Raw genomic sequence first — 24,449 nt, 5'->3', positions numbered from 1 at the left:
TCGTCATGGGCCGCTTCCCCCACCCCCCAGCCCCCGAAATGCGCAGGCAACCACAAAGACCGGTCGTTGGTTTTCAGGTTTTGGAGACCAGCATGGCCCAGGAGAAAAGGAAGGCAAAGGAAGCTTTAGAGACAGAAAAGAGAAAAGTGCAAGATCTGGAGAACCACTTGACCCAACAGAAGGAGGTACGAGGAGCAGGGCGCTGAGCGGGCCGGGCGCCCAACCCCTGCGGGCGGGGCTCCGAAGCCAGACCTGCAGCCGGTCCTGTGCCCCGAGGGAGAGTAGGGCAGGCCAGGGGGTGCTGGCTGGGCCCCACCGGCGGTGCAGCCAGGGCACGTCGAGCCTCAGCCGCCGCCTCTGTAAAACGGGAGTGGGGAGCGCCGGCAGTCCCAGCCTCGCAGGATGAGGTGACCGGACGTAGACGGCGTACCTGAGCCGCACGGTGCACGTCCCTGGCCCTCCGCGGAGGCCTCGTCTGCACGGCCCCCGAGGGCAGGGGCACGCGCTCCAGGAGCGAACCCTTGGAGGGTGTCTGGGTCAGTCCCCAGCCAGCATCTCTGCCCCCTCCTCGGAAGGTATTTCCGACACAACCCAGCATGGGCGCCCTAGAAAAACACCTGCTCCCAGCCCCGTCTCCTGGTTTCATCGACTTGTGGTAGAGACACAAACAGTGGTGGAGTGACCGGTACGTGACACGCTCGCAGGCCAGTCACACCAACAAGTGCCAGAGGTCCGGACTGGATGAGAAGTAGTGCACCCATGGTCTGGGCAGGCCCGAGTACCGCGCCCGGGGAGAGCTGGAGACACCCGCATCCAGCCACCTCCGCCAGCCCGGGGACTGGGCCCACCGTGAAAGGCAGGCCCCCAGGCCGAGAGGAGGGATGTCACTCATGTGAACCCAAACACCCCAACCGCCCCCCGTCCCAGAAGCCAAAGAAGGAAAAAAAAAAAAGAAGCCAGGAAGGGTTCAGGAGCTGGAGGCCAAGGAGAGGTGCCCTCAGTGACCGATAGCGGCAGCTCCGTGAGCTGGGCTCCAGGGACACAGGGACATAGACACGTGCTGGCCCTCATGGAACTTCCAGAAACAGAGTCATGACCCCATGAATTGTTTAATTCTGTCTCATGCATCCATCCACAAATATTTCCCAAGCACCTGACGTGGGCCAGGCCCTGCTAGGTGTTGGGGACCCCACAGGGCACCAGAGCCGTGGCCTCCCAGAGCTTCCCCTCGAGGGTGGAGGGACAGACACCACCAAACAGGTCACATGATAGCTGCAGAGCCACAAGCCTGGGGAGGGGGACTGATATCAAGTAGGTGGGCTAGAGAGTGGCCACAGGCAGGGAGGGCCTCTCCGAGGAGGTGACGTTTGAGTGAGACCTGGAGCGGAGGAGGAACACGAAGGCAACATCTGGGGGGAGAGGGAGCCACTGGGTAACGTGGCCCAGCTGCAAAGGACAGGGACCTCCCTCAGCCAGGGCGGCAGGAGCAGGTGTGAGGAAGGAAGCAAAGCTGGAACAAGGTGGAAGCCAAACGAGGGGTCGAGGGGTCGGGGGAAGAAAGCCAGAGGGAGACTCAGAGGGGGCAAAGCAGGAAAGCCTGGTAGGCTAGAAGTGGCGATTCTGGTTCAAATCCCACCTCTGCCCCAACATGCTGTTTGACCCTGGCCAACGCCTTCCCTCCCTGTTCCCCCATCGGTAATGTGGCTGTAGTGACAGCGCCCCTCTAGAGGTGTGTGGTGAGGAGTCAGTGTATTCTTTATGAATCACCCGCCCAGGTGAGGTCAGCGTCCAGGTGGGGGGGATGGGGTGTGTACAGGGTGGGGGTGGTGGGGCGGGCGCGGGGGAGGCGGACAGTCAAGCAAGGCCCCTGACAGTGGGACTACATCAGCCTGTGCAGGGAGTGAGGTCAAACTGTCGTCAGCAGCTGTGCCCAGAGTGTCCCCTGCATACGCGCCAGGGGTGGAAGCGCGGGTATCCATGTGGTGTGTGGACTCGGAGCCACGAGCCTACAGGCAGGTGTCGGCCTCTGCGTAGGGTGGGGTTTTAATCAGGAGGACGCACAGGTCAAGGTCGGGAAGCCGAGGGGCCGCACCGTTAGGGCAGGGCTCTGGCGTCCCCGTGGCGTGACCTCTGCACCTATTTGGGTTCTTACCGCCTCCGTCCCGGCCTCCGCGGCCTCCCCTGCAAGACGCACCTCGCTGGGCAGCGCTCTCTGGGCCTTGCCCATCAGCTGCACCGACGCACTCCGCGCACGCAGCCGAGCACCCGTGTTGCAAGCGTTTCAAGGGGAGTCAGCGTCACCCTTGTTTTCAACTGGGACACGAGGCCCGCAGCGGGGGGCTGGCAGCCTCTACGACTGGCGGGCGGGGGCAGGACAGTCTCCGCGGGCTTGGCAGCGGGCAAATGCCAAGCTCGTGCAGGGAGCTGAGTCAGAGCCCAGGTGGGGCGGGAGGCCTGCGCGGAGCGGGGCAGGTGGACGGCGGCCGCGGACACGGCGCTCAGCAGGCAGGGCCGTTGGAGAGACCGTCTTTTTCTGCAGGGCCGCGCATCCCCAAGGCCCCGTCCTGCCCCTAGCACCACATTCCCTGTCACAATTTCCAGTCATTTTTCCTTTTGCCAAATAATGTATGTTCGTGCAAAAAAAAAAAAAAAAAAAAAGTCAAAGATACAAACCAGGGAAAAGAGGAAAATGTAAATTACCATAATCCCAAACCCCCAAAATAACCGATATTTACATTCCAGAACATATCTCTCCAGGCCCTCGTCTATGCATAGATGCATATATTTTAATTTTTTTCTGTGTGAGCTTTATGTTTGTATGGGAGCATAACTGCAAGGATTCCAAGCCGCAAGTTGAGTTTTCCAACCTCCCCACACTGTGTACTCCTGGGGCCTGTGTAGGTGAGGCTGGTCCTCCGTGCCCACCTCCGGGTCACCGGAGCTGTGGCCTACATGTTCTCAGGGCCACGCTGTCCTGTACATCAATTTTTGGACCCAAGCCTTTGAAGGCTGGGGAGAGATTGAAGCCACAGGCATCAAGTCTGCTGGGACAGGAGGCATCCCCCCACCCCCCCGGCCCCCGACTTTGCCTCTCCTGCCCCACCTCCCAAGAAGCCAGGTACTTCCCTGCGGAGCACCCACACCGGTGCAACACCTGCCAGCTTAATTAGTGGCCCCGTGCCAAACGCCATGGCCTGAACACTCACCAGCCCATCCCTTCCCGAACATAGCCCCGAAATCCTGAACGATGAATAACCCTCTTTTATGCGGTGACTAACCAGACCTGCCCCCGAGGCCCTCACCGTGGCCAGCATGCCAAGACTCCCACCCCCGCCTCCCCTCGTCCTGCTCCCTGAGCCCTCGCTCCCAAACCCTGACTCACCCGTCTGGGGTGGGGGATGGGGGGTTACTCATCCTGGCTCCCCGCCCCCCCCATGCGACTTCCCTGCCTCTCTGGTGGACACTCCCTCCAACCTGTTGTCACTGACTTCCAGATTTCAGAGAGTAGCATCGCCTATGAGAGACACAAAGCAAAGGAAGCCATAGAGAAGGAGAAGAAAAAGGTGCAGGATCTGGAGAACCGCATAACCAAGCAGAAAGAGGTAAGAGTCTCAGAGAGGAGCAGACAAGGAGGTGCCCAGCATGGTTAAGAGCAGGGCTCAGGAGGCAGGCGGTCTGGATTCGAATCCCACCTCTGCCGCTTCCTGGCCATGCGACACGAGGCAAGTTCCTTACCATCTCTGTGGCTACGCTTCCCTGCTTAGGGCATCCAGGTGATGCCAGTAGATCAGCCCCATTGAGTTGTGAGGCTTGATTGCTAACAAGTTCGTAAAACATGTAGGAAAGTGTCCAGCACTTAATAATAATAATAATAATAATAATAATAATAATAATAAATAAAAGCATCCAACACACACAGCATTCACTGTTGTTCTTTTGTTATTATTATTATTATTAATATTATGAGCTCACAGCTGGGAACTGGAGGCAGAACAGGGCCCTGCACTGTCCCCCTCCTCTTCCTACATCCTTGAACACTGTGTGGCCTCAGCTGTCTGGTATCAAAGTGGCGACGTCAGGAGACGGATGCCTGAATTTCCCATCACCTTGACGCGGCGTCTCCACCAGAGCTTGTCACCGTGGGCATCATGACCCTCCCAGTCAAACTGCGTTTACGGTTATTCCTGGGAGGAGCAGACCCAATAGGAGCACCAGTTGTTGGGTCCTCCTCACTGTAGGACCGAATTCACTCCTCCTGGGTCCCAACAGTACAAGGGACACGCACACACAGACACACACACACACACACACACACAGTGGCTGATCCCGAAAAAGTCAAGGCCAGGGATTAAACACACGAGCTGACAATAGGGGTGAAATTAGAAGGCAGGGGACTACAGGTCAAGGGACTCTGAAGACCCTATGGGACTAAAAAGGTCTTTGCCTCTATTCACATCAATCTGAGATCATTTTCTTTGGAGAATGATTTCCAAACATTAGCTTGCACAGAATCCCTTGGGGGGGGGGAGGGGGCTGGGGAGGCTGTTTTTTTTTTTTTTTAATTTTATTTATTTATTTTTTTTATTTTTTTTTTTTATGATAGTCACAGAGAGAGAGAGAGAGAGAGAGAGGCAGAGACACAGGCAGAGGGAGAAGCAGGCTCCATGCACCGGGAGCCTGACGTGGGATTCGATCCCGGGTCTCCAGGATCGCGCCCTGGGCCAAAGGCAGGCGCCAAACCGCTGCGCCACCCAGGGATCCCTGGGGAGGCTGTTTTTAAACACCCATTTCCCACACCTTGCCCCCAGAGATTTGGATTCACTGTCTATGGGGTGGACTCAGCAATCTGCATTTTTAACAAGTGCCCAAGTGATGCTGGTTCCCTTGGAATAGCACTGCCGTGGGGGGGGGGGGGGGGTGAGCGGCGGGAACCCACACCTGGGTTACGTATCTGGCCCAGGCACCGCTGAGAGGGACCTCCGCCGACTGGAGGGCACCCAGAGAAGCCAGACCAGAGTTGGGGGGCGGGGGGGTGACGCAGGACCCATCAGCCGCGGGCTGGGGAACCGAGGGAGGGTGGGCAGGTGCTGTGGGCCGACGGAGCCCAAGGGATCCATCTGTTCACACGTGGCCTTGAGTCCCCAGACGATTCACTATGGATCTTCCATCAAATATCTCAGTTGGGGGTAGAAGGAAAGGAGAAATGCACATTTTTAAAGTTGATCAGTCAGGGAGCGCCTGGGAGGCTCGGTGGTTGAGCTTCTGCCTTCGGCTCAGGGCATGATCCCGGGGTCCTGGGATCGAGTCCCACATCAGGCTCCCCAAGGGAGCCTGCTTCTCCCTCTGCCTCTCACTCTGGGTCTCTCATGAATAAATAAATATTTTTTTAAATAATAAATAAACTAGATCAGTCAGGACATCAAATGAATCAAGAATGAGACTAATGCCTAAAAAACGTCTGTCCGTGAAATCAAAGAGCCGTCGGTGTTGAGCAGTTACAGTGAAAGCGCGGGCTCGGGCGGCTGTACGAGTCTCTGGGTGAACGTGAACCCACCGCCCCCGGACACCGGGCCACTCTCGGTGCGCAACCCGGAGAGGATGTCTCCTGAGGACCATCATACAGAGGCCCCTGCTGCGCGTCCGACAACATCTTCAACAGCCTCAGGGAAAAACAACAGTGACATCAGAGGGTGAGGTCTTCAGGGCAGACAGGTGGCCTCATACCAGACGAGGAGAAACGGGGCCCCACCCCAGGGACTCCCCATTTACCATCAAAGACCAAGGAAGTGCAAGGTCAAAGAACCGCCCAGACCTAGGGCTGCTCATTCCCACGCTGTGTGACTCACATACACCAAAGATGTGGGCGCAGTCAGCTGTCCTCCTGTCCTTGAGTAAAAGCGGCTCAGCCGCTGGCAAGGGGCGAAGATGCCAGGCGGTGCGCTCCGCCCTTGGGCAGCTTCGTGGTCCATCGAAGAGAGCACGTATTTGCCTGCCGTGGACTGTCCGGGACGGCTGGGGTGTTCGGCCGTGAGCTGCGGGCGACAGGCTGCCGGAGGGATGCCTGCCACGATGCCCAGCGAGCACGTCCTCCGGCCGGGGCTGCACATGGCCTGCCTGGGATCTCCCAGCGGTCACGGTGGCGTGAAGGCCCCGGAATAGAGTCAGGTGGCGTTCCGTGGGGGCACGCAGACAACGAAGCACCCCGCAGGCCAGGCTTACAGGAACCGCACGACGAAAATGGGTTTTTCTTGTTGCTTTTAAATGTTCCCTTTCGCAATTATAAAAGGAGCAACTATTTACAGAAAATCACTCAGAAGAAAATACAAAAAAAAGAAAAGAAAGAAAAGAAAAGGAAAGGAAAGGAAAGGAAAGGAAAGGAAAGGAAAGGAAAGGAAAGAAAAAAAAGAAAAGAAAAGAAAAAAGAAAAGAAAAGAAAAGAAAAGAAAGAAAAGAAAAGAAAAGAAAAGAAAAGAAAAAAGAAAAGGAAAGACACTGCCCGTGATTTCCACTGAGCAGAGTCACCACTAGCGACATTTTGATCTGATTCCTTCCGGACCACCTCCCCGCGACGGTTATCCCAGATGCCGGCAAACATCCATTTGCCCTGTCACGCTGTGCACACTGGCCTGGATGCTGTATTTTAACTCCATACGTTCCTGAAATGTCTCTATGGCATTCAACAGTCTTCCACGACCAGCCCTGGACGGTGACCGGGGTTTGCACTGTGGTGCATGGACCCCGATTTATTGACCCGTCCCCTGTGGTTGGGCCCCAGGGCTGTTTCTCACTTTCACTAGGAAAAAACAAACAAACCACTTGGCCGAACAGCCCTGTGCAGCATCGGTCCTTGTGCGTGGGCCTGCTTAGGTCCTTGCGATAGATTCCCAAAAATGGAATTGCTGGGGCACAGGATGTAAATATTTTTAGCCTCTTAATACACGTTCCCAGATGACCCTCCAAAAAGGTCGGACCGGTTTACACTGCCACCAGCAGAGTCCGAGAAGACCCGGCGCCGCACCTCGTGTGCTACTGCCTCACATTGGACGAAATCCTGTTTGTGAAAAGCCTGCAGACGGTCTGATCCCAGCTACATGACATTCTGGAAAGGGCAGAACTATGGAGACGGCCAGGAGACGGGCGTCGGGGGAGGGCAGGGCTGACTAGATGGAGCACGGAGGACTTTTTAGGGCCGAGAAACTACCCTGTGCGATACTGTAATGGTGGAGACGTGGCCCCAGACATCTGTTCAGACCCATAGAGTGTACGGCATCCAGGGGACCCTTGCCTAAAGCACGGACGTCTGGTCACTGTGATTGTCAGGACAGGTCCATCAGTTGCAACAACGGTACCATCTGGTGCGGGATGTTGACGATGGGGGGCTCCTGCAGTGTGGGGCCAGAGGGCATCGAAGAGAGCTCTGTGGTGTCCTCTCAGCTTCGCTGCAAGCCCAGAACTGATCGGTCAGGGGCGCCTGGGCGGCTCAGTCCATTAAGCATCTCGACTCTCAGGTCATGACCTCAGGGTCCTGAGGTCAAGGCTGCCCTCTGCACCCCACACACACTCATGTGCTTGCTCGCTCGCTCGCTCTCTCTCAAATAAATAATCTTTTTTAAAAAGAATGAAGTCAAGTAAATAAAGTTGGTGAAGCCCCCACCCCAGGACCTGTCACGAAGCTCACATCCCGTGTGGTCTGAGTCGGGGCTCACGGAGGAGGGCAGGATTTCGCGAGTCCAGGACTGGAAGAGCGGGTCCCGGGAGGAGGGAGGAGGAGGTGTGCTCGGACGGACGGACGGACGGATGGTGCGGGCGGGAGCAGAGGGGAGAGGGGAGGCCATGGCTCTGAGGCCAGGGAGGAGGGCGGGGGGCGGGGGGCAAGGCCCATCCCGTGCCAAGGGGTGAAGGAGCTCGGCGCGTTTATCCTGGAAAATAGATTTAGAGAGAGACATGACAACCCTCCTCAAATACTTAAAGGGCTGTCTCATAAAAGAGAAATAAAACGTACTCGGTGCGCTCCAGGTGACAGGGCTGAGCTCGGGGACCAGAGATCCCTAAGGAGGCAGTCCCAGCGGGAGAGGAAAGAGAGCTCTATAACCACTGGAATCTTCCAGAGAAAGCGTGGACTTTGGGCTGAGAGGGGGGACCACAGCAGAGTAGAGGTCACCTCCTCTCTGAAAACGGGGGACGCGGGGGCGGAGGGGGGCGGCTAGGGCAAATATTCATCCCCCAATTTCTGTTAACTTGATGTTTATGGTGTGTCCAGGAAATAGACTTAAAAGGGCAAAGAGAAGACATTTTGAATAAGAAATTAAATGACGCACTGGCCATGGTCCAAGAGACTCAGAAAACCAAGACGGCCGAGAGCCTCAGAGCAGAGAGCCTCGCCATGAAGTTAAACGAAACGTTAGCCGAACTGGAAACCGCCAAGACGAAAATGGTGAGTTGGTGCCTCCCGGGGATGGGAGACTCCTTCCCTCAATGAAGGATCCCAACGCGGGGAGAACGCCTGATGTAGACCAGGGCCTGACAGCCTGGGCGCCCCTGGAGCTCCGGGCCGGATACCCTTTTTCTTGTGCAAGGCCCCCCCCCGACCCCAGGCCCTACCTGCTAGACGCCAGTAGCGTCCTCCCTGCAGACGTGTCGACTCAAAATGTCTTCAGGCTTCGCCAAATGTCCTTTGAGGAGCGAAATCGCCCTCTATCAAGAAGCACTGGTGTAGGATGAAAAGTGAGCACAGGCCACGATGCCCTGTCTGCAGGCGTCCTGACGTGTCGTGACGGGGTTTGCACTGTGGTGCATGGACCCCGATTTATTGACCCGTCCCCTGTGGTTGGGCCCCAGGGCTGTTTCTCACTTTCACCGCACCTCGTGTGCGGGGGTCCTCACAGGGTCCTCACAGGGTCCTCACAGGGTCAGGCTGAAGGTCCTCACAGGGTCCTCACAGGGTCCTCACAGGTCCTCACAGGGTCAGGCTGAAGGACCGAGCAGCCCCAGACCTTAGTGATCAATGGCTGTGCCACAGACTTTCAGATAATGTTTTCAGCTTTTAACTCGGCATTCAAGGCCCCCCGCCATCAGAGCTCAGTATGGCACTCATTTGTCATTCGTACATTCCAGCAAAAGGCCTGTGGGAAGGAAGTAGGGAGGATTCACGTGGCCGAAGCGCACAAAGGGAGTTTGAGAGGGGCTTGGGCTGGAGAGAGCTCAGGCTTGGTGCACGGTGGCCGGTGCCGTAGCCCAGAGTCATAGGGACCTGCAGACTCAGGCTGGCACGGGAGCGGGGCTGAAGAGTGGCTGCAGGGACAGACACGGGAGAAAGGGCAGGACTCGATAACCGTGGACGAGATGCGAGTGCCAAGGACAGGGAGGTGCTGGGCTTCCAGGCAGGGCACCCAGGGCGACAACGGCCTGGTGCTGGGGGCGGGGAGGGGGGGTGCAGATTGGCAGAAACAGGGAGGTCACAGTGGCTCTTGGGGGGGGGCGGCCTTGTGGGGAAGGCGAGGAGTTCAGCTGAGGCAAGGGCAGGGCACCCAAGTTCACAAGCACCCCAAACTTCGGGGGGCCCCGTGGATTTGGAGGAGAAAGCAAGACAAGACGTGCCCGTTTTGAAGGGGCGTGATGGTGTGCACACGTGAGCTTCTAGATCGGGGGCTGCGGCCCCGCGTGGGCCAGGAGTAGGGAGCAGGACGCCGATGTCGTTAGCACAGCCCCGGCAGGGCCGGTCAGACAAGCAGGCGGGGAGCCCCGAGAGGAGCCTCAGGGGGCACAGGCCGGCCGCGGGGAAGCGTCCAACTCCCCTCGCGGTGATGATCGGTCATTTTTGCCTTTAAGAAATACAGATTTGGGGCAGCCGGCTGGCCCGGCCAGGTAGACGTCCGATTCTTGATCTCAGGATCGTGAGTTCAAGCCCCACATGGAGTCTCCATGCTGAGTATGGGGCCTACTTTAAAAAATAAAAAAATAATAAAAATAAAATTTTTAAAAAGGAATACAAATTCATTCTTTTTCATATGGAATTGTTCATTCATTACTTCAACAAGTATTTATGGAGCATTGAGGTCTAGATGCTGTGGCAGGGATCTAGGCACAGGTGACATGGATGCGTTGGGATAGAGGCCAAGGTAAGTTTGTTTCCTCCTGGAGCTTACATTCGAGTGGGAAAGGGAGATAAAGAAACGAGATCATTCCGCTGGTCTTAAGCACATCATGGAAAAGTAAAGAGGAGGATGGATAGAAAGTCTCAGGCTGCTCCTTCAGACAGACGGTCAGGAAGGGCTTCCCTGAGGAGGCGACCTTAGTTAGCATCAAGGCCTGAAACATAGGAAGGAGTCAGCCATGCAAGGAGCTGGGGGAGGAGAGTACCGTGCAGAGGGAACAGCACGTGCAAAGGCCCTGAGGTGGGGCCGCGTTCCGCGCCTGTGGGTGCAAAGGGGGCATAGGGCTACTGTTGTCCTTGGCATCACACCCAGCTCCGAGGGTCACGCACATTCCTTCCGTTTCCCCAGCTCGCCATGGAGGAGCGCATACAGCTGCAACAGCAGGCCGTGAAGGCCCTCCATGAGGAACAGGACTCGCAGAAACACGGATTTGAGACAGAAATCAGGGAATACAAGGAGCAAATCAAACAGCACTCCCAGACGATCGTGAGCCTCGAGGAAAGACTCCAAAAAGTGACTGAGCACCATAAAAAAATAGAAGGAGAGATCGCAACCTTGAAGGACAGTGACCCAGGTCTGTGCAAAGGGAAACTGAGGAAATCTGGGCGTTCGGGGCAGGCCTCGACCATCCGTGGGTCCCCATAGGCCGAGGGGTCAGAGAAGGCTGCACCTGGCTTGAAAGCTCCTTTTTCCCGGGAGGCACCGTCTTCTTCCCGGCACACGACACGGTTAGAGACGCTCGTGGCCCAGGTCAGACAGAGGTAACGACAGGCAGACAGGTCGTCCTTTGCGCGGAGCCAGCGGAGACGCAGGGCTGCGGGGGCGTCAGAGCCGCGGCCACCGAGCGTCTTCCCCACGTGAAAACCTCCCGGGCGTGGGGCCTTTCAAAGGCCTCTCTGCGCCCTCGGCAATTTGCGACTTTGTCTGATGGACTCCGTAACCGCCTTTCCAAAGAAACCCAGAAGAACTCAGGGTTGTGCGCACTTACTGGCCCTTGATGGCCGAGGTGACGCAATGCCTTGCAAAGATGCTGAGCTCTCGGGGGAGAGTTCTGGAAGCTGCAGCCTCGGGCCAGGGCTCAACCGGGTCGCTGCGGACATCTGGAACGGGCTAAGCCCTGGTGCTGGAGGCCGTCCTGCGCGCTGCAGGCGTTGAGCGGCACCCCGGCCTCCACCCACGGCGTGCCAGCAGCACCCCCGCCCCAGCGTCGCTACCAGAAACCCGAGGTTGCCGGATGTCCCCTGGGGTGGGGCAACCTCGCCCCTGATTGAGAACCAGGTCCTGCTCTCAAGCCAGCAGACGAGCTGTCGGGGCTCCCTTTGTGCTTTCATTCACCCAACAGCCTTCATGGAGCATCTATTAGGCTCCAAGCCTATTCTCGGCACTAAGGATTCAGTAGGCTCAGCAGGGTCCCTGCAGGTCACCAAGTGGTGGCCCTGACGGGTGGCCCAGGAGGAACAGGGCACCGTGGCACGGGCGTGGGGCATGGGGCATGGAGCGGGACTCAGTGTCCCAACCCAGGTCCAGGTCAGGGGGAGATGGGACCCGAAGGGTGACTCCTGCCTTGTCACCTCACATTTAGCTCAGAACCTGCCAGAAGGCAGACATTCCATTGTATCTGGCAAATGAGTAAATGGGTGACTGAGGATGAGGATGGAAACCAGAAGGCGGTGGGCTGAGGAGTAAATGGGAGATGAGGACAGGACAGGAGGCGTCTGGGAGGAGGTGTGGCCCAGTGGTTAGGGCTCCACCTCTCACCAGCGTAGTTGAGCGGCCACTGGCAGGGTCTGTCCTTTCTGTGCCCGTTTGCTCAGCTGTAAACGGACTTCATGATCCCTGCCTCATTCCAGAGAAGCCGGAAAGATTTCACGAGCTCACACGTGGGGGTCCCAGCCTGAGCCACAGAACACGTGGTGGGGCTCACGAGATGGAGAGGGGGCGACAGGGGGAGGGAGGGTGGCCACGTTGGCACAGACTCAGGTACCCAGGGGAAGGAGAGGACTGTAATGACACTCACGTGTCCCTCTGATTCAGCCCAGGAGGTGACGCAGCGAGAACCCCCAGCAGTGCCTCCGATGGAGACCAGCGTCAAAGACGAAGTGTGTGACACCTTGATGTGAGTACCCGAAGGGTGTGTGCACACCGGGCCAGAGACACCCCCACCCACCCCTTCTGGCCACGTCGTCAGATCTTACAAAAAAGGAGTCGAGTCCGGGGTCTTCTCATTGTCCTTCGAATTGCTCGATCCTCCAGCAGGTCAGGATGGTGTCATGGAAAGATCTGGGTGGATCTGCGTTCAGATCCCAACTCACCCCTTCTGGTTGCGTGGCCCTGGGCAAGTCCCGTCCCCTCGCCGCACCTTAGCTGAATCTCTTGTGAAATAGGCAGGTGCTTGTCGTACCTCAGCCTCAGACCAAACCCGACTGGGAGCCTCTGTCCTGGCTCCGTGTATTTTCTTGCATCGAAGTGAATTTTTTTGTTTTGAGAATTTTTAACGAGCGCGCTTCCCCGCCGTGCGGGGTCTGGTGTCCGGCGGACCGGCACTGACGGAGGATCACTTTGCCCCTCCACCCGACCCCTTGCAGGCCCTGGGGACACCACAGAGTGACTTGGCCTGGCTTTGTGAATTTCAGAGGGGACCTGCTGACCGCCCAGAAGGAAATCCTGTCTCAGCAGGAGGTCATCGTGAAGCTAAGGAAAAACCTCACGGAAGCCCACAACCGGATGTCCGATCTGAGAGGTTTGTACGATGGCCCGTGTCTCCTCACTTCCTGACCCGCTTCGAGAAAGGAAAAAACAGGCTTCAGAGTGGAAAGCTTAGCATTAAAAATCCCGCTGACCTGCTTTTCTGAGCTGTCACAGCATTTGTACCTCGGCCAGCAAGACAGATGCCTTATCAGGGGACCTCCGGGAGCATTCTCAGGAGCATTCTCAGAGGGCTTCAGCCCTCTGCCTCGAAGTGCAACTTTCCTTTTGGGAAAAAAAAAATCCCCTTTGACCTCAGAGGAGTTGTCTCTGGAGGCAGAGCCTGGGAGAGAGGGCACAAACCCCAGTACCCCCCAGCTCTGGGACCTAGAGCTAGGTGGTGTCTCTGTGCCTCAACGCACCTGTTTCCCGGAGCTGGCTGGCCACCAGGGGCCCCCAGGGACAAAAGAGCTCGGACAGGTCTAGCTGAATATTCCTACTTTTCTTTTTCCCTCCCCGCTTCACCCTGTCCCTTTGCTCCTAATAGCCACCGTCTCCTTCCCGGCCCCACCCTCCATCGAGCCAAAAGCCACAGGCAGGTGGGAGTCCGGAGACAGAACTGGGTTTGGGGAAGCAGAGGGAGGGTGAGGAGCACTCCTCTAGTCTTGGCCCCAACCTAAACCCTGTGCACCCCCAAACCTTCAGTGGTGTTTGCTCCTCCTATGCCTGTGCTATCAATGCCCCCAAGGCACTTATCGCTGAATTTTTCAGAGTGATCGTCTCCACACTAAGGTATGAGAAAGTGTAGCAGAGAGGCTACGGGTCCAGTCCTAGACTCGCGAGACGCTGGACCCAGTTCTGGATCCGCTATTTATTTTAGTCACATGAGTTTTGGCAAGTGCCTCTCCCTCTCTGAGCCTGTTCCTGCACCTGTGAAGTGGGGGTGGCACCAGCAACTCACTCGTAGGGTTGCTGTGAAAATTCGAGGCAATGCAAGTGTCTCAGTTTGGGTTTTCCAGAGGCTGACCCTGAGACCCGAACTCTGCTGCAGGCCGTGTGTTCGTGAGGTGATCCCGGGAACCAGCCTGGTGCAGGTGGATGAGAGTCAGGAAAGGGACCAAGGCAGATAAAGCTGGGCTGTCACTCAAAGCTGGAGCTGAATTCTGTAGGGGCGTGGGGGCAGCTCCAGGGAGCAGGGTACAGCCCAGCCCCGGGTCCCCTACCCGAGAGGGAGAGAGTCTGGCTGTGTCTTCCAGTCTCACCTGTTGCAGATGGGGGCTCTTGCCCCCAGCAGGTGCAACAGCAGAGCAAAACCCTTAGAACAAACGCCCTTAGGCAAACAGGTGCAGAGGCGGGCAGCTGAAGGTCAGCCAGGGAGCCCCGAAATGCCACAGGTGCAGGGGCACGGCCCTGACAGCTTCTGGAACGCCGGGCTGAGGCGGAGCTCTGCCGTCGTTTGCCAAGACGCAGGCAGACCCCCTGGAGGTTACTCAGGCCCCCCGAGAATTCCTGGAGGGTGGACCCGCCTCATGGTTCTTGTAGGCCTGGCAGGTCTGCAGGGGCCCTGCAGAGACCCGAGGCTGGAGACCCCTCACCAGCTTTCCTGTCCCTCCCAGGGGAGCTTAGTGAAAAGCAGAAGATGGAACTGGAGCGGAACACGGCACTGGTCCAGCAACAAAGTGGCGAGCTGCGAGCTCTCAAGGAAAAGATGGCACATCTGACCGGCCTGGTGGAGAGGAAGGACAGGGAGCTGGAGCTCCTCAAGGAGGCGCTCAGGTGTGCGGGACGGCCCCCACGGTATAGGGAGCCCAGACGCACCCAAGTGCCCAGAGGGCCTCCACAGGGAGGTCACCCAGCAAATGCTGAAGGGATGTAGGATTGATAGATGGATGGATGGATGGATGGATGGATGGATGGATGGACAGGTGGATGGACAGTGGATGGATGGATGGATGGATGGATGGATGGATGGATGGATAGGTGGGTGGATGGATGGATGGATGGATAGGTGGATGGATGGATGGATGGATGGATGGATGGATGGATGGATAGGTGGGTGGATGGATGGATGGATGGATGGATGGATGGATGGATGGAAGGAAGGATGGATGGACAGATGGATGAACAGTTGATGGATGGATGGACAGATGGATGGATGGATGAATGAATCAATGGATGGATGGATAGGTAGATGGACAAATGGACGGATGGATGGATGGGTGGATGGACAGATGGATGGATGGATCGATGATGGATCGATGGATGAGTGAATGGACGGATGGATGGATGGGTGGATGGACAGATGGATGGATGGATCGATGATGGATCGATGGATGAGTGAATGGATGGATGGATGGACGGATGGATGACATGTGTTTCATTACTTCACAACCTCATCACTTAAAGCAGGGTTTTGCTTAGTTCTGTGCTTCTCAAACATTCCTGCCCAGTATTCCAGATAACAGGTCTCAGTTTAAATGCCACTTCCTCCAGGAAGCCCTCTGTCACTTACCATCACCAAACATAGCCAAGGGCTCCTACTCTGCCCAGGGTCCGCCAGGCCCTGCACTCCGCCCAACCTAACTTCTCACACAGCCAGGCTGCTATTGCCTGTTTAATTGTCTGCCTTCCCCAGAAGGATCCCCACATAGACTTTGCCTGCTGTTGACTCCCCAGCAATCACACAGTGCCTGGCACATAAGGAACTTTATAAATATTGATTGAACAAATGTATACACTGGGGTAGCCGAAGTCAGCTTAAAATAAATGTAAAATTTCATTGTCATTCCGCGGATTAGTCTAGAAAATACATGCGAGTTTGCAGTTTCATCTGTAACTTATCCTTATTTTGACCTAAGAGTAATCTTTTCTCCAAGAAATCTTGAGTAAAATCCACATCGTGCGAGACCCTGTAGCCTCATGTGCCTCATGGCTCGTGGCCAAGGCAGATTCCCACAGTGGTTGGAGACGCAGGCTGCCTGGATGCAAGACCAGCCGCCTTCCCTTACAAGCCTCGTGACCACAGGTCAACAGCTGTGAGCCTCTTCGCTCGTCTGTAACACGGTCCCCACTCATGGGGCCTTTATGAGAAACAGAAGGGTTAGCACGTACAAAGGGTTAAAGCGGCAGACACGCAGCAAAGGCCCCAGTAAATGCCTCAACAGGTTCTCCCACAGACCCCGTGGGGGGAACAATGGGGACAGATGCCTACCGCCCGGGCCACCATTTCTCAAGTCCCCTGAAACTGAAGTCTCTGGAAACCTGCAGGCAGGAGACTCGAAGCCAGAAGGTTGCAACCCGGTTCCTTTTTCTGCTCCGCCAGTGGCTACAAAGGTCACTCGGGGTTCCTAGAACCTCGCGCTGCCAGCCATCGTGCTGTGCAGTGACTCATCTTCTCTGCCCTAGGGCCTCCCAAGAGAAACACAGAGTCCAGCTCTACAGGGAGAAGGAACAAAAGCCCAGGAACAAGACCCAGATGTGTGACATCTCGGTGCAGATCGAACCGGTCCACACTGACATTTTCTTGAGCAGCCAAGAGGTGAGTGCCACCCAGTCCTGGGCGCTCGGTGGGGGACATGCTTAAGAAAGAGCCCAAGGGTGTCTGTCTCTGCTTCTGAAAATATTTTCATTCCAAGTCCCAACAATATGACTTGCTCACGCGGAACGTGCAGAGTAAGAAGTGCTAGTCCCAGCCATCCTCCCACGGTCCCTGGAGGTCACGGCTGCTGGCCGTGGTCGGCACGTGCGCCACCAGCCCTCGGCCTCACAGAGACTGCCCGACCCTCAGGCGCGACCCTGCAGTGTTCGAAGGTCAGCCGGGCTGCCCGGGTTCCGTCCCTGAGTGGGACTCCTGCGCTCGGAAACGCTGACCCCGGGGAGGTTATCGTGTGCCGGCCCCCTTGCCTGGAAAGTAGGGGTGATGACAGCCACCGCCTCGGGGGGGGGGGGGGGTGTAGAGAAATAAATTTGATTTATGCACACACAGACACACCCAACCTATAGATACGTGTTGACTTAATAGGTCTCTTTGCAAAATAATGGTACAGAGCACGTGTGTGCTGCGCTGTGGTTTTCTCCCGCTGAGCACTACGTAAAGGCCTCTTTCCTAATAAGTGTATAAAGACCTATTTTGCTCTTTTAACTGGGTGCGTAGAATTCACTGCACCCCTTTTATCCGCCCTGTCCCCCACTGATGGACGTTTAGGTTGTGTCCACTTTCCCACGTTGCTATAGTTAGTGTCCTTGGAGGTGTGTCCATAGGACAGATCTCAGATGTGATCATGCTGGGTCCAGGGGGCATCCTAAATCGGGGCCGGACCGTGTTCCCATTCATGCTCCAGGGCTGTCCCTCCGCGGCTTCTCCCGCGGTGCCTGCCCAGAAGCCTTTGCAGCCCTGGAAGCCCGAGCCGCGCAGCCCACGGGGCGCACGTCTTTGGGTGAGGACCGCCTTCGCCACGCCGCCCCCGAGGTGCCACCCCACTCACGAAGGCTGACTGTGGGCTGCGGCGGCCCCTTGAGGCCTCGGGTTTCCTGGAGTCCGGGGACATCCTCTTCCCCTTTGCTTTATGAAACGAGAGAACAGGGCATTTCAGTAACGGGTTTGGATTTTCACTTGGCAACGGGGCCAAATGTGTCAGCTTGCCTTCCTGCTTTCTCCAAGATGCCATTCCCCTGCCAAACAGCAGTGAGCCGGGCCGCACACAGCTTGGATGAAAGGCCCGGCGGCCCAGCCAGCTGGCCTTGGCACAGCGCTGTCCCCAGCGCCGTCAGAGAAGCCAGAGGGGCCCTGGCGGTCCCACGCCCTGAGCCGGGGGGCGGGGGGGGGGGGGGCAGGGAGCACTTCTCCCTCCTGTCGCAGATCTGTTGGGATCCCGAGCTCTTTAGTGCACGACCCCACCCGCATTCATGCATTGGTTCAACAACTATTGAGTGCCCGCTGTATGCCAGGCCCAGTGCTGGGCGCAGAGGCGGGCACACAGGGCTCCCGTTCACATCAGACCCCCCTGGGACCCCGCGCGAGTTTGCTAGAACGGATCATTGCCTGGACGCTAAGATTAGTAGTTCTCTTATGAGGCAGGATTCGCTGAAGAGGATCGGGGAGGGATTAGCTGCAAGATAAAAGGAAAGAAGTATTTGTTCTTTCTCCGAATGGCTTTCCAAACGCAGGCTACTTCCTGCTTGCTGAGCCAGAGTGGGTCAGAGGGCTTAAGAGTTGTATGAGAAAGAATCTCCATCTTTAAATAAACAAATTCCCAGAAGAGCCATGAGTAAGGGTCACATCGGGCTCAGGCATGAATAAAGGCTGTCACCGAGCCTCGCTGCTGTGGCTGCCCCACCCCCAGGTCAGTAGCCCCTCCCCTCCCCTCCACACCCCTGCACATGTGCCCTTACACACACATACACACACATACAGGACATGCCAGGGTAAACATACATCCTCAAACACAGCAAGGCCAGTGTAGAAGCCACCTGGGAAGAGTGGACCAGCCATGCAGCGTATAAGCAGGCTGAAGGCAGTGTCAGGGTCAAATGAGGTCCTACTCAGTGCAGCCAGGGGTGGAGTGCCCCCTTCTTTTTGCTGCTGAGCCCTGGTCCCAGCCAGGAAGCTGAGACAAGCTCCTTCCCGCTCCTGTTTCTGACCTCAGTTCATTCAGGCTTCATAATTATTGACCGTCTCCTAAGCTCGGGCACAGTGCTGGGCCCTGGGAACACCACAGTCACAGTTTCCAATGGAGACAGGACTTGGCTCTCACAGAGTCCGTGGGGTGCATGGAGTCCGTTACTGGGCTTCAGGGGCACCCTGAACCTCCAGAACCTGTATGCAAATTTTTTTTTTTAAGATTTTATTTATTTGTTTGAGAGAGAAAGAGAGAGAGAACAAGCAGGGCGAGGGGCAGAGGGAGAGGGAGAAGCAGGCTCCCCACTGAGCCAGGAACCTGACTCGGGGCTCGATCCCAGGACCCCAAGATTATGACCTGAGCAGAAGGAAGACACTTAACCAATTGACCACCCGGGCCCCCACCCCGTATGCAAATTTTTTTAAGATTTATTCGTTTGAGAGAGAGGGCACACATGCACAAGCATGGGGCGGGGTGCAGAAGGAGAGGAAGAGAGAGGACCCTCACGTAGACTCCCCACCGCGTGCAGATCCCAGCACAGGGCAGGATCCCGGCGACCATAACCTGAGCTGAAACCAAGAGTCGGACACTCAACCAACTGGGCCACCCAGGTTCCCCTGTGTGCAAATTTGTGTGTGTCTGGGAAGTTCTTTGAAAGGTATAACTTGCATTCTTCAAAATCTGAAAGGTGGACCAGACCCTTAAAAGAGGGAGCAGGCCTCCCCTTGGCCATGCCCTTCATAAGCCCTACTCGAGCGCTGTGCCCAGTGGCTGCCATACTGGATAGCACAGATAGAGAACATTTCCCTCATCCCAGAGAGGCCTGTGGGTCAGTAGAGCCTCCAGAAGTCTCAGAGGAAGCTTTTCCTTTCTCCAGACCAACGCGAGCCAGTCTATCAAACTCCCCCTAGCAAATACCGAACAGCCATCCTTATTACCAGTCAGGAAGAAAGTACCATGCCATGTGTTCTCATCTAAAAATGCCCCTCCTGGAGCAGAATCGGAATTTGATGTGATTATTCCGAGACGAGACCCAAATGACAACAAATGGAAACCCAAGCTTAGACGAATATTAGAAGAAAATATAAAACACGGGGAGGGAGCATAGAGGGGGTTTTCATTTATAGATATGCTAAGTAGGTAAGAGAGCTGGAAATCTTCCTAGATGTGACTTTCTATTTGAAATGAAGAATTTAAATTTCCTTCTGTGCTAAAGCCCCTTACAGTAGCTTCCAAGGTACTAAGTGGCAGGGCCTCTGCCAGTCATGAATTGTACATGTTTCTTGGAACTTGAGAGTCTGACCCCTAATAAAGCCGCCTTCCGCACCGTTCTGGCCCTAGGAGCAATCCTTCAGTGATCTGGGGGCCAAGTGCAAAGGGTCCCGACACGAGGAAATCATTCAGCGTCAGAGAAAGGCCTTGTCTGAACTGCGTGCGCGAATTAAGGAGCTGGAGAAGGCCTGCTCATCAAGTAAGTCCCCTCCCTGCTGGTCTCCCACCCCCCGCTCAGATCCCTGAGCCCCAGACTCTAGAGGTCACTCTGGGCACTGACAGTCGGCCAGGACCACCCGCTTCTAGCCCATCACTTCATAACCAAAGGACGTTGTAATACAAGGGAAGATGGCAGGCATGGTCTCAGAGTCAAGGGCAAGTCTTCATCTTAAATAAATGGGATTTCATGAAAAACTCACTACATTGTCCTTTTCCTTATTTCGCTGTGGCCCGAACTTTGTCCTGGACTAATACTGTAAGAATCAGCCCCAGGGGAACCTCCTAGAATACTCTGTTTAGAGGGGATAGCGTTCTCAAGACACCGCACCTGCTGCTGGCAGGAATTCAGAAGCCGGGGTTCAAGTTCCATCCTGGTTCCTGTGGCTGAAAGTTCACCGTCCATGCCTCGACATTGGGTCCTGCGAGGCCGCAGCCTCCTCCTAGCTGTGTGTGACCTTGGTCAAGCCATTTACCTGTCTAGACCCATTTCTCACCTGCCAAGGGAGGACGGAGATTAGCACTGCAGTAAAGGACCAGTAAACAGCAACTGTGATTTCTTTTTTAAGGGTTTATTTATTTATTTGAGGAGCCAGGGGTGGGGCTCGGACAGGAAAGAGAGGCAGAGGGAGAGGGAGAAGCGGACTTGCCGCTGAGCGGGGAGCCCAACTCGGGGCTCGATCCCAGGACCTGAGATCATGACCTGAGCTGAAGTCAGATGCTTAACCCACCGAGCCACCGGGGCGCCCCAGCAGCGGTGATTATTACGTGCAATAACTCCTTCCTGGCCCTTTCTTTTGACTCTCAATTGTTTATTTTATAGATCATAAGGACCACCTGAGTGAATCACTTCTAGACTTACAGACTGTCAGAATGGACAAAAACGTCCAGAAATTATTGGACGCAAAACCTGATGATTTGCCGACTTTCTCAAGAATAGAGATCGGAGCGGTAACCAAAGAAAATTTATCTCTGTGGTGACACGTGGGGAGGGTGGGTGTGAGGGCGGACACTAGCCGCGTGCCCTGGCATGGCCACGCGTCTGTGGTTTGGAGCCAGGCCTCCCTGGTAGGCCGGCGTCTGTGCCACCTGCTTGGTGCTTTGCCGTACCGGTAGCCCCGTGTCTGAACAGAGAGCTTCCTTTCCACCTGCGCCCAGAGTGTTAAATCACAGCACGGACGCTGGACCAGAGCGATCTCTGGTGGGCCCTCCTTCTCACAGGATGTGTTATATTCCGCAGAAAATATTCAACAGGCTAATTTTTAACGTTATGCCATGAGTTTGCCTGAAGTTTGCTTTTCACGGCCAACTGGAAAGCACAAACACCTAAAGGGTAGCAGGTGGGTTGATGAAGAGGACACAAGTTCTAGAGTCAGAGGGACCAGCCTGCAAGCCGTGTGACCTCGGGCGGGCTCTTAGAGCCTTTCTGGGAGGCTTTTTCCCAGCTGCGAAATGGTGAAAACCTAGAGGCCGCAGTGGGAAGGGCTGACCCCCGCGTCTCGCTCAGAGCACACGCTTCATAAATGATAGCTGTTCTGATTGTTTAATAGTATTTAAATGGTGTCACTCAAGAAAACCTTCTTCTCTTAAGGGAAATAGTTTTATTTGCTAGGATTTTCAAAAGGGATTTTGCTGTTATGTTGGAGGTGCCCTGGGCCCTAAACAGATGCTCGGTGGGCGCCTGATTGACACCTGACGGTGCACCGCCCAGGTCAGCGTCAATCGCGGGGTCTGTGGGCCTGGCCTGCTGCCACAGCCGCATCTAAACCACGCATAGGCTTTTAGAAGACATTCCAAAGTCATCCCATCTGTACCGACATTCTCCTGCCCAGTTTTTCTAGACACTTGCTAGGGATGCGAGTCTTCAGGAATACGCTGGCTTTCCCATTCTCCAAGGTCGGAAGCGGAGGGGACAGTCCCCAGGTGGGGAGCTCAGCTGGCTCTCACAGCCTGACCTCCAAGACTCACCTTCCCCCTAGGGCTGACCCTCTGCCCCCACCACCACCACAGAGCAGGAAAGCCCCCAACCCTCTCAGAAGACCTCGATCCTCCAAGGTTGGCAATAATGCAAATTAAAAAGAAGAGGGAGAGCAGCAGGAAGGCTCGCTGACATCTATTAACTGCTTGCTGTGTGCCAGGCATGGAGCTAAGCTACCATTTATCATTCAGCCAGTTCTCATTCGACCCTCACAGCGGCCTGGTGACAGAGTTACTATTATATGATCCCTGTTCTGCAGATAAGAAAAGTTAAGACTTCATGCAGTCAAGAACCTCACCCAAGGTCACGGCGTAATGACCGATGGAGCCAGGACTGGGTCCCTGGCCGCCCGTCCCTAGCTCCCTGCTAATCTGCAGAGAAGGGCGTGGGCACCGTGTGATTGAACCTTGTAGGCCAGACTCTGCCTTAGGTGACCCTCCATCAGGAAAAGAAGGGGTGCACCTGGAGCGGGGTGCAGAGGACACCACCCAGGGCTAGAGACCCAGAGGGGTCCTTCGGGCTCTGTCCTCCTCAAATCCCCTCCTTCACACTCACGGCTCTAGATGTAGAGACAAATCACACATGCTTATCTCTCAGAGTGACTTTCTGAGCCTTTACAGTTTTGTAGTTGGGTTTTTCTAGTCTCAGCGTGGTGCCAGCAAATGCTGCGGCTGGCAAGCACTTAAAACCCAGTTTGCTTTTTAGGGAGATTTATTACAGTTATTTGTGGTCCTTCGGACTCCCTGATCCATCAGGTGGCTTTTCTGTACAATCAGCAGGGACTTTGAGCCGCCAGCTGGCAGAGAGGGTGTCAGTGAGGGCACAACTGTAAACACCACTGGGCCTTGTTTCTGGAGTGAGTCTGAAGTGACGCTCGCCCAGCAGCTTCCAGCACTAGGAGAGGGTCTGGCCAAATGTGGTGAGGGAGGGTGTAGGTTCTGTTGCCTATAAATGAGATTCCTTTAATAAAAGGAGGAAGGCTATTTCCTCTGCCAACTCTGTGCCACTTTACCAGGTGCCATGCTGGGCACAAGAAATGGAACCATGAGCAAAAGCAATACGACCTCTGTTTTTATGAAGCTTGTCGTCTAGACTGGGGTTTCTCGACCCGAGCACTACTGATATTTTGAGCCAGGTGATTCTTTGTTTGGGACGCCATCCTACACACTGTGGGATGTTTAGCAGCATCCCTGTCCTCTAGTTGCCCAATAGTACTCCCCACCTCCACTTGCAACGACCAATACTGTGTCCAGACATTGCAAAAAAAAAAGGTCCTGGGGCACGCAGGGGAGGGTGGACGAGATCACCCTCGACTGAGAACCGCTGGTCCAGAGGGAAGATAGAGAACAAGGCAAACGATGTGCCATTTCAAAGGGAGTCACATTCTGAAGGGTAGGAGCGCAGTTCCCAGAAAGCAGTTGACAGGGGCATCAGACGGGCTGGACAGGAACTGAAATGAAAACCGACTCTCCCAAGTCATTCTTCGGTGCCCACGGCACTTTATCTCCGGGATGTAGGAACGCACAACGGCGTGCCAAGAGCGTTTTTGCCTCTTTTTTATTTCAGCCTCTGAATGGCCTTGCCAACTCAGCCATCCCGGCCACCGAAAAGTCCAGGAAAATGGATGTGGTTGAGGCTTTAGATCTCAGTGAAAAGCTGGTATGTACACACAGCACCGTCCCCTCCCGTCCAAACCTGGGCCCCCCACCGTCATCGTTAACCACCGGAGAGTTTAACTAAACATCAGCCTCACACGCGTGTTGGGTTGTCATAATAGCTCCTCCGCGAGACCCATCTACTCGCCCAGCGTGGGTCAGACATTACACAGGCCAGTTCCTTGAAACACGAGGTAGTTAGAATGAATGTTTATGTCTGTTGTCACTTTTCCTCCTGGTTCTCAAGGCGTAGCATAAAGGGATGTGGAGTAAATGAAAGTATCACGAAAAGCCCAGTTGCACTCGCTCCCAAGCGTGTGTGTGTTCTCTGCAATTGCAGAAAATGAACAAAATGGAGTGAGGTGTTTGCCTCCTCAAAGCAGCCACCGGCAGTCTCGGGCCAGGCCTCTTATCTGCCAAACGCTCTCCTTGTAGTACATGGACATGAGCAAGACGCTCGGGAGTCTGATGAACATCAAGGATATGTCGGGTCACATATCCATGAAATACCTGTCCCCAAAAGAGAGAGACAGAGTCAACGAGCTCCGACAAAGGGACCTCGATCTGGTGTTCGATAAGATCACCCAACTCAAGAACCGGCTGGAGAGAAAAGAGGAGCTTTTGAGAGGATACGAGAAAGACATAGAACAGCTCAGGTACCGTCGGGGACCCCGCGGAAAGGGCCAGGTGTCCGTGCTCAGGGCAGCAGCAGACGCAGGTCCCCGACTGGCAGAGGCCTTGGGGGAGGGGGTGGGGGTGATTACTGGGGCCTGATGGGGGCGGTGGGGGAAAGCAGCGGCTGAGGTGCTCAGTGTTCACTCTGTCCTGTGTCCATGAGCAAGCTGCACCTCACGTGGATTCTGACTTGGGG

General features: G+C 55.6%; 1 protein-coding gene across 10 annotated transcripts in view; it reads left to right on the top strand.

The window, feature by feature from the left end:
• The window catches only part of FHAD1 (forkhead associated phosphopeptide binding domain 1), a 122,992-nt gene that overhangs the window by 86,137 nt on the left and 12,406 nt on the right, over nucleotides 1–24,449 (top strand). For 4 of the 10 annotated variants that reach the window (XM_072751137.1, XM_072751130.1, XM_072751128.1 and 1 more), the window contains 12 exons: nucleotides 78–185; nucleotides 3,495–3,602; nucleotides 8,261–8,434; nucleotides 10,503–10,728; nucleotides 12,189–12,270; nucleotides 12,740–12,894; nucleotides 14,456–14,615; nucleotides 16,245–16,377; nucleotides 19,799–19,928; nucleotides 20,769–20,896; nucleotides 23,490–23,582; nucleotides 24,014–24,234. In XM_072751137.1, the coding sequence (XP_072607238.1) occupies nucleotides 78–185; nucleotides 3,495–3,602; nucleotides 8,261–8,434; nucleotides 10,503–10,728; nucleotides 12,189–12,270; nucleotides 12,740–12,894; nucleotides 14,456–14,615; nucleotides 16,245–16,377; nucleotides 19,799–19,928; nucleotides 20,769–20,896; nucleotides 23,490–23,582; nucleotides 24,014–24,234 (1,718 nt within the window). The remainder of the gene's footprint in view (nucleotides 1–77; nucleotides 186–3,494; nucleotides 3,603–8,260; nucleotides 8,435–10,502; nucleotides 10,729–12,188; nucleotides 12,271–12,739; nucleotides 12,895–14,455; nucleotides 14,616–16,244; nucleotides 16,378–19,798; nucleotides 19,929–20,768; nucleotides 20,897–23,489; nucleotides 23,583–24,013; nucleotides 24,235–24,449) is intronic. The other 6 variants (XM_072751132.1, XM_072751126.1, XM_072751135.1 and 3 more) reach the window with 3 other exon arrangements.

This window comes from Vulpes vulpes, chromosome 2 (genome assembly GCF_048418805.1).
Source record: "Vulpes vulpes isolate BD-2025 chromosome 2, VulVul3, whole genome shotgun sequence".
Taxonomy (NCBI): Eukaryota; Metazoa; Chordata; class Mammalia; order Carnivora; family Canidae; genus Vulpes; species Vulpes vulpes.
Note: the sequence above shows the minus strand (reverse complement) of the source record. Positions and strands in the feature narration are given on the sequence as shown.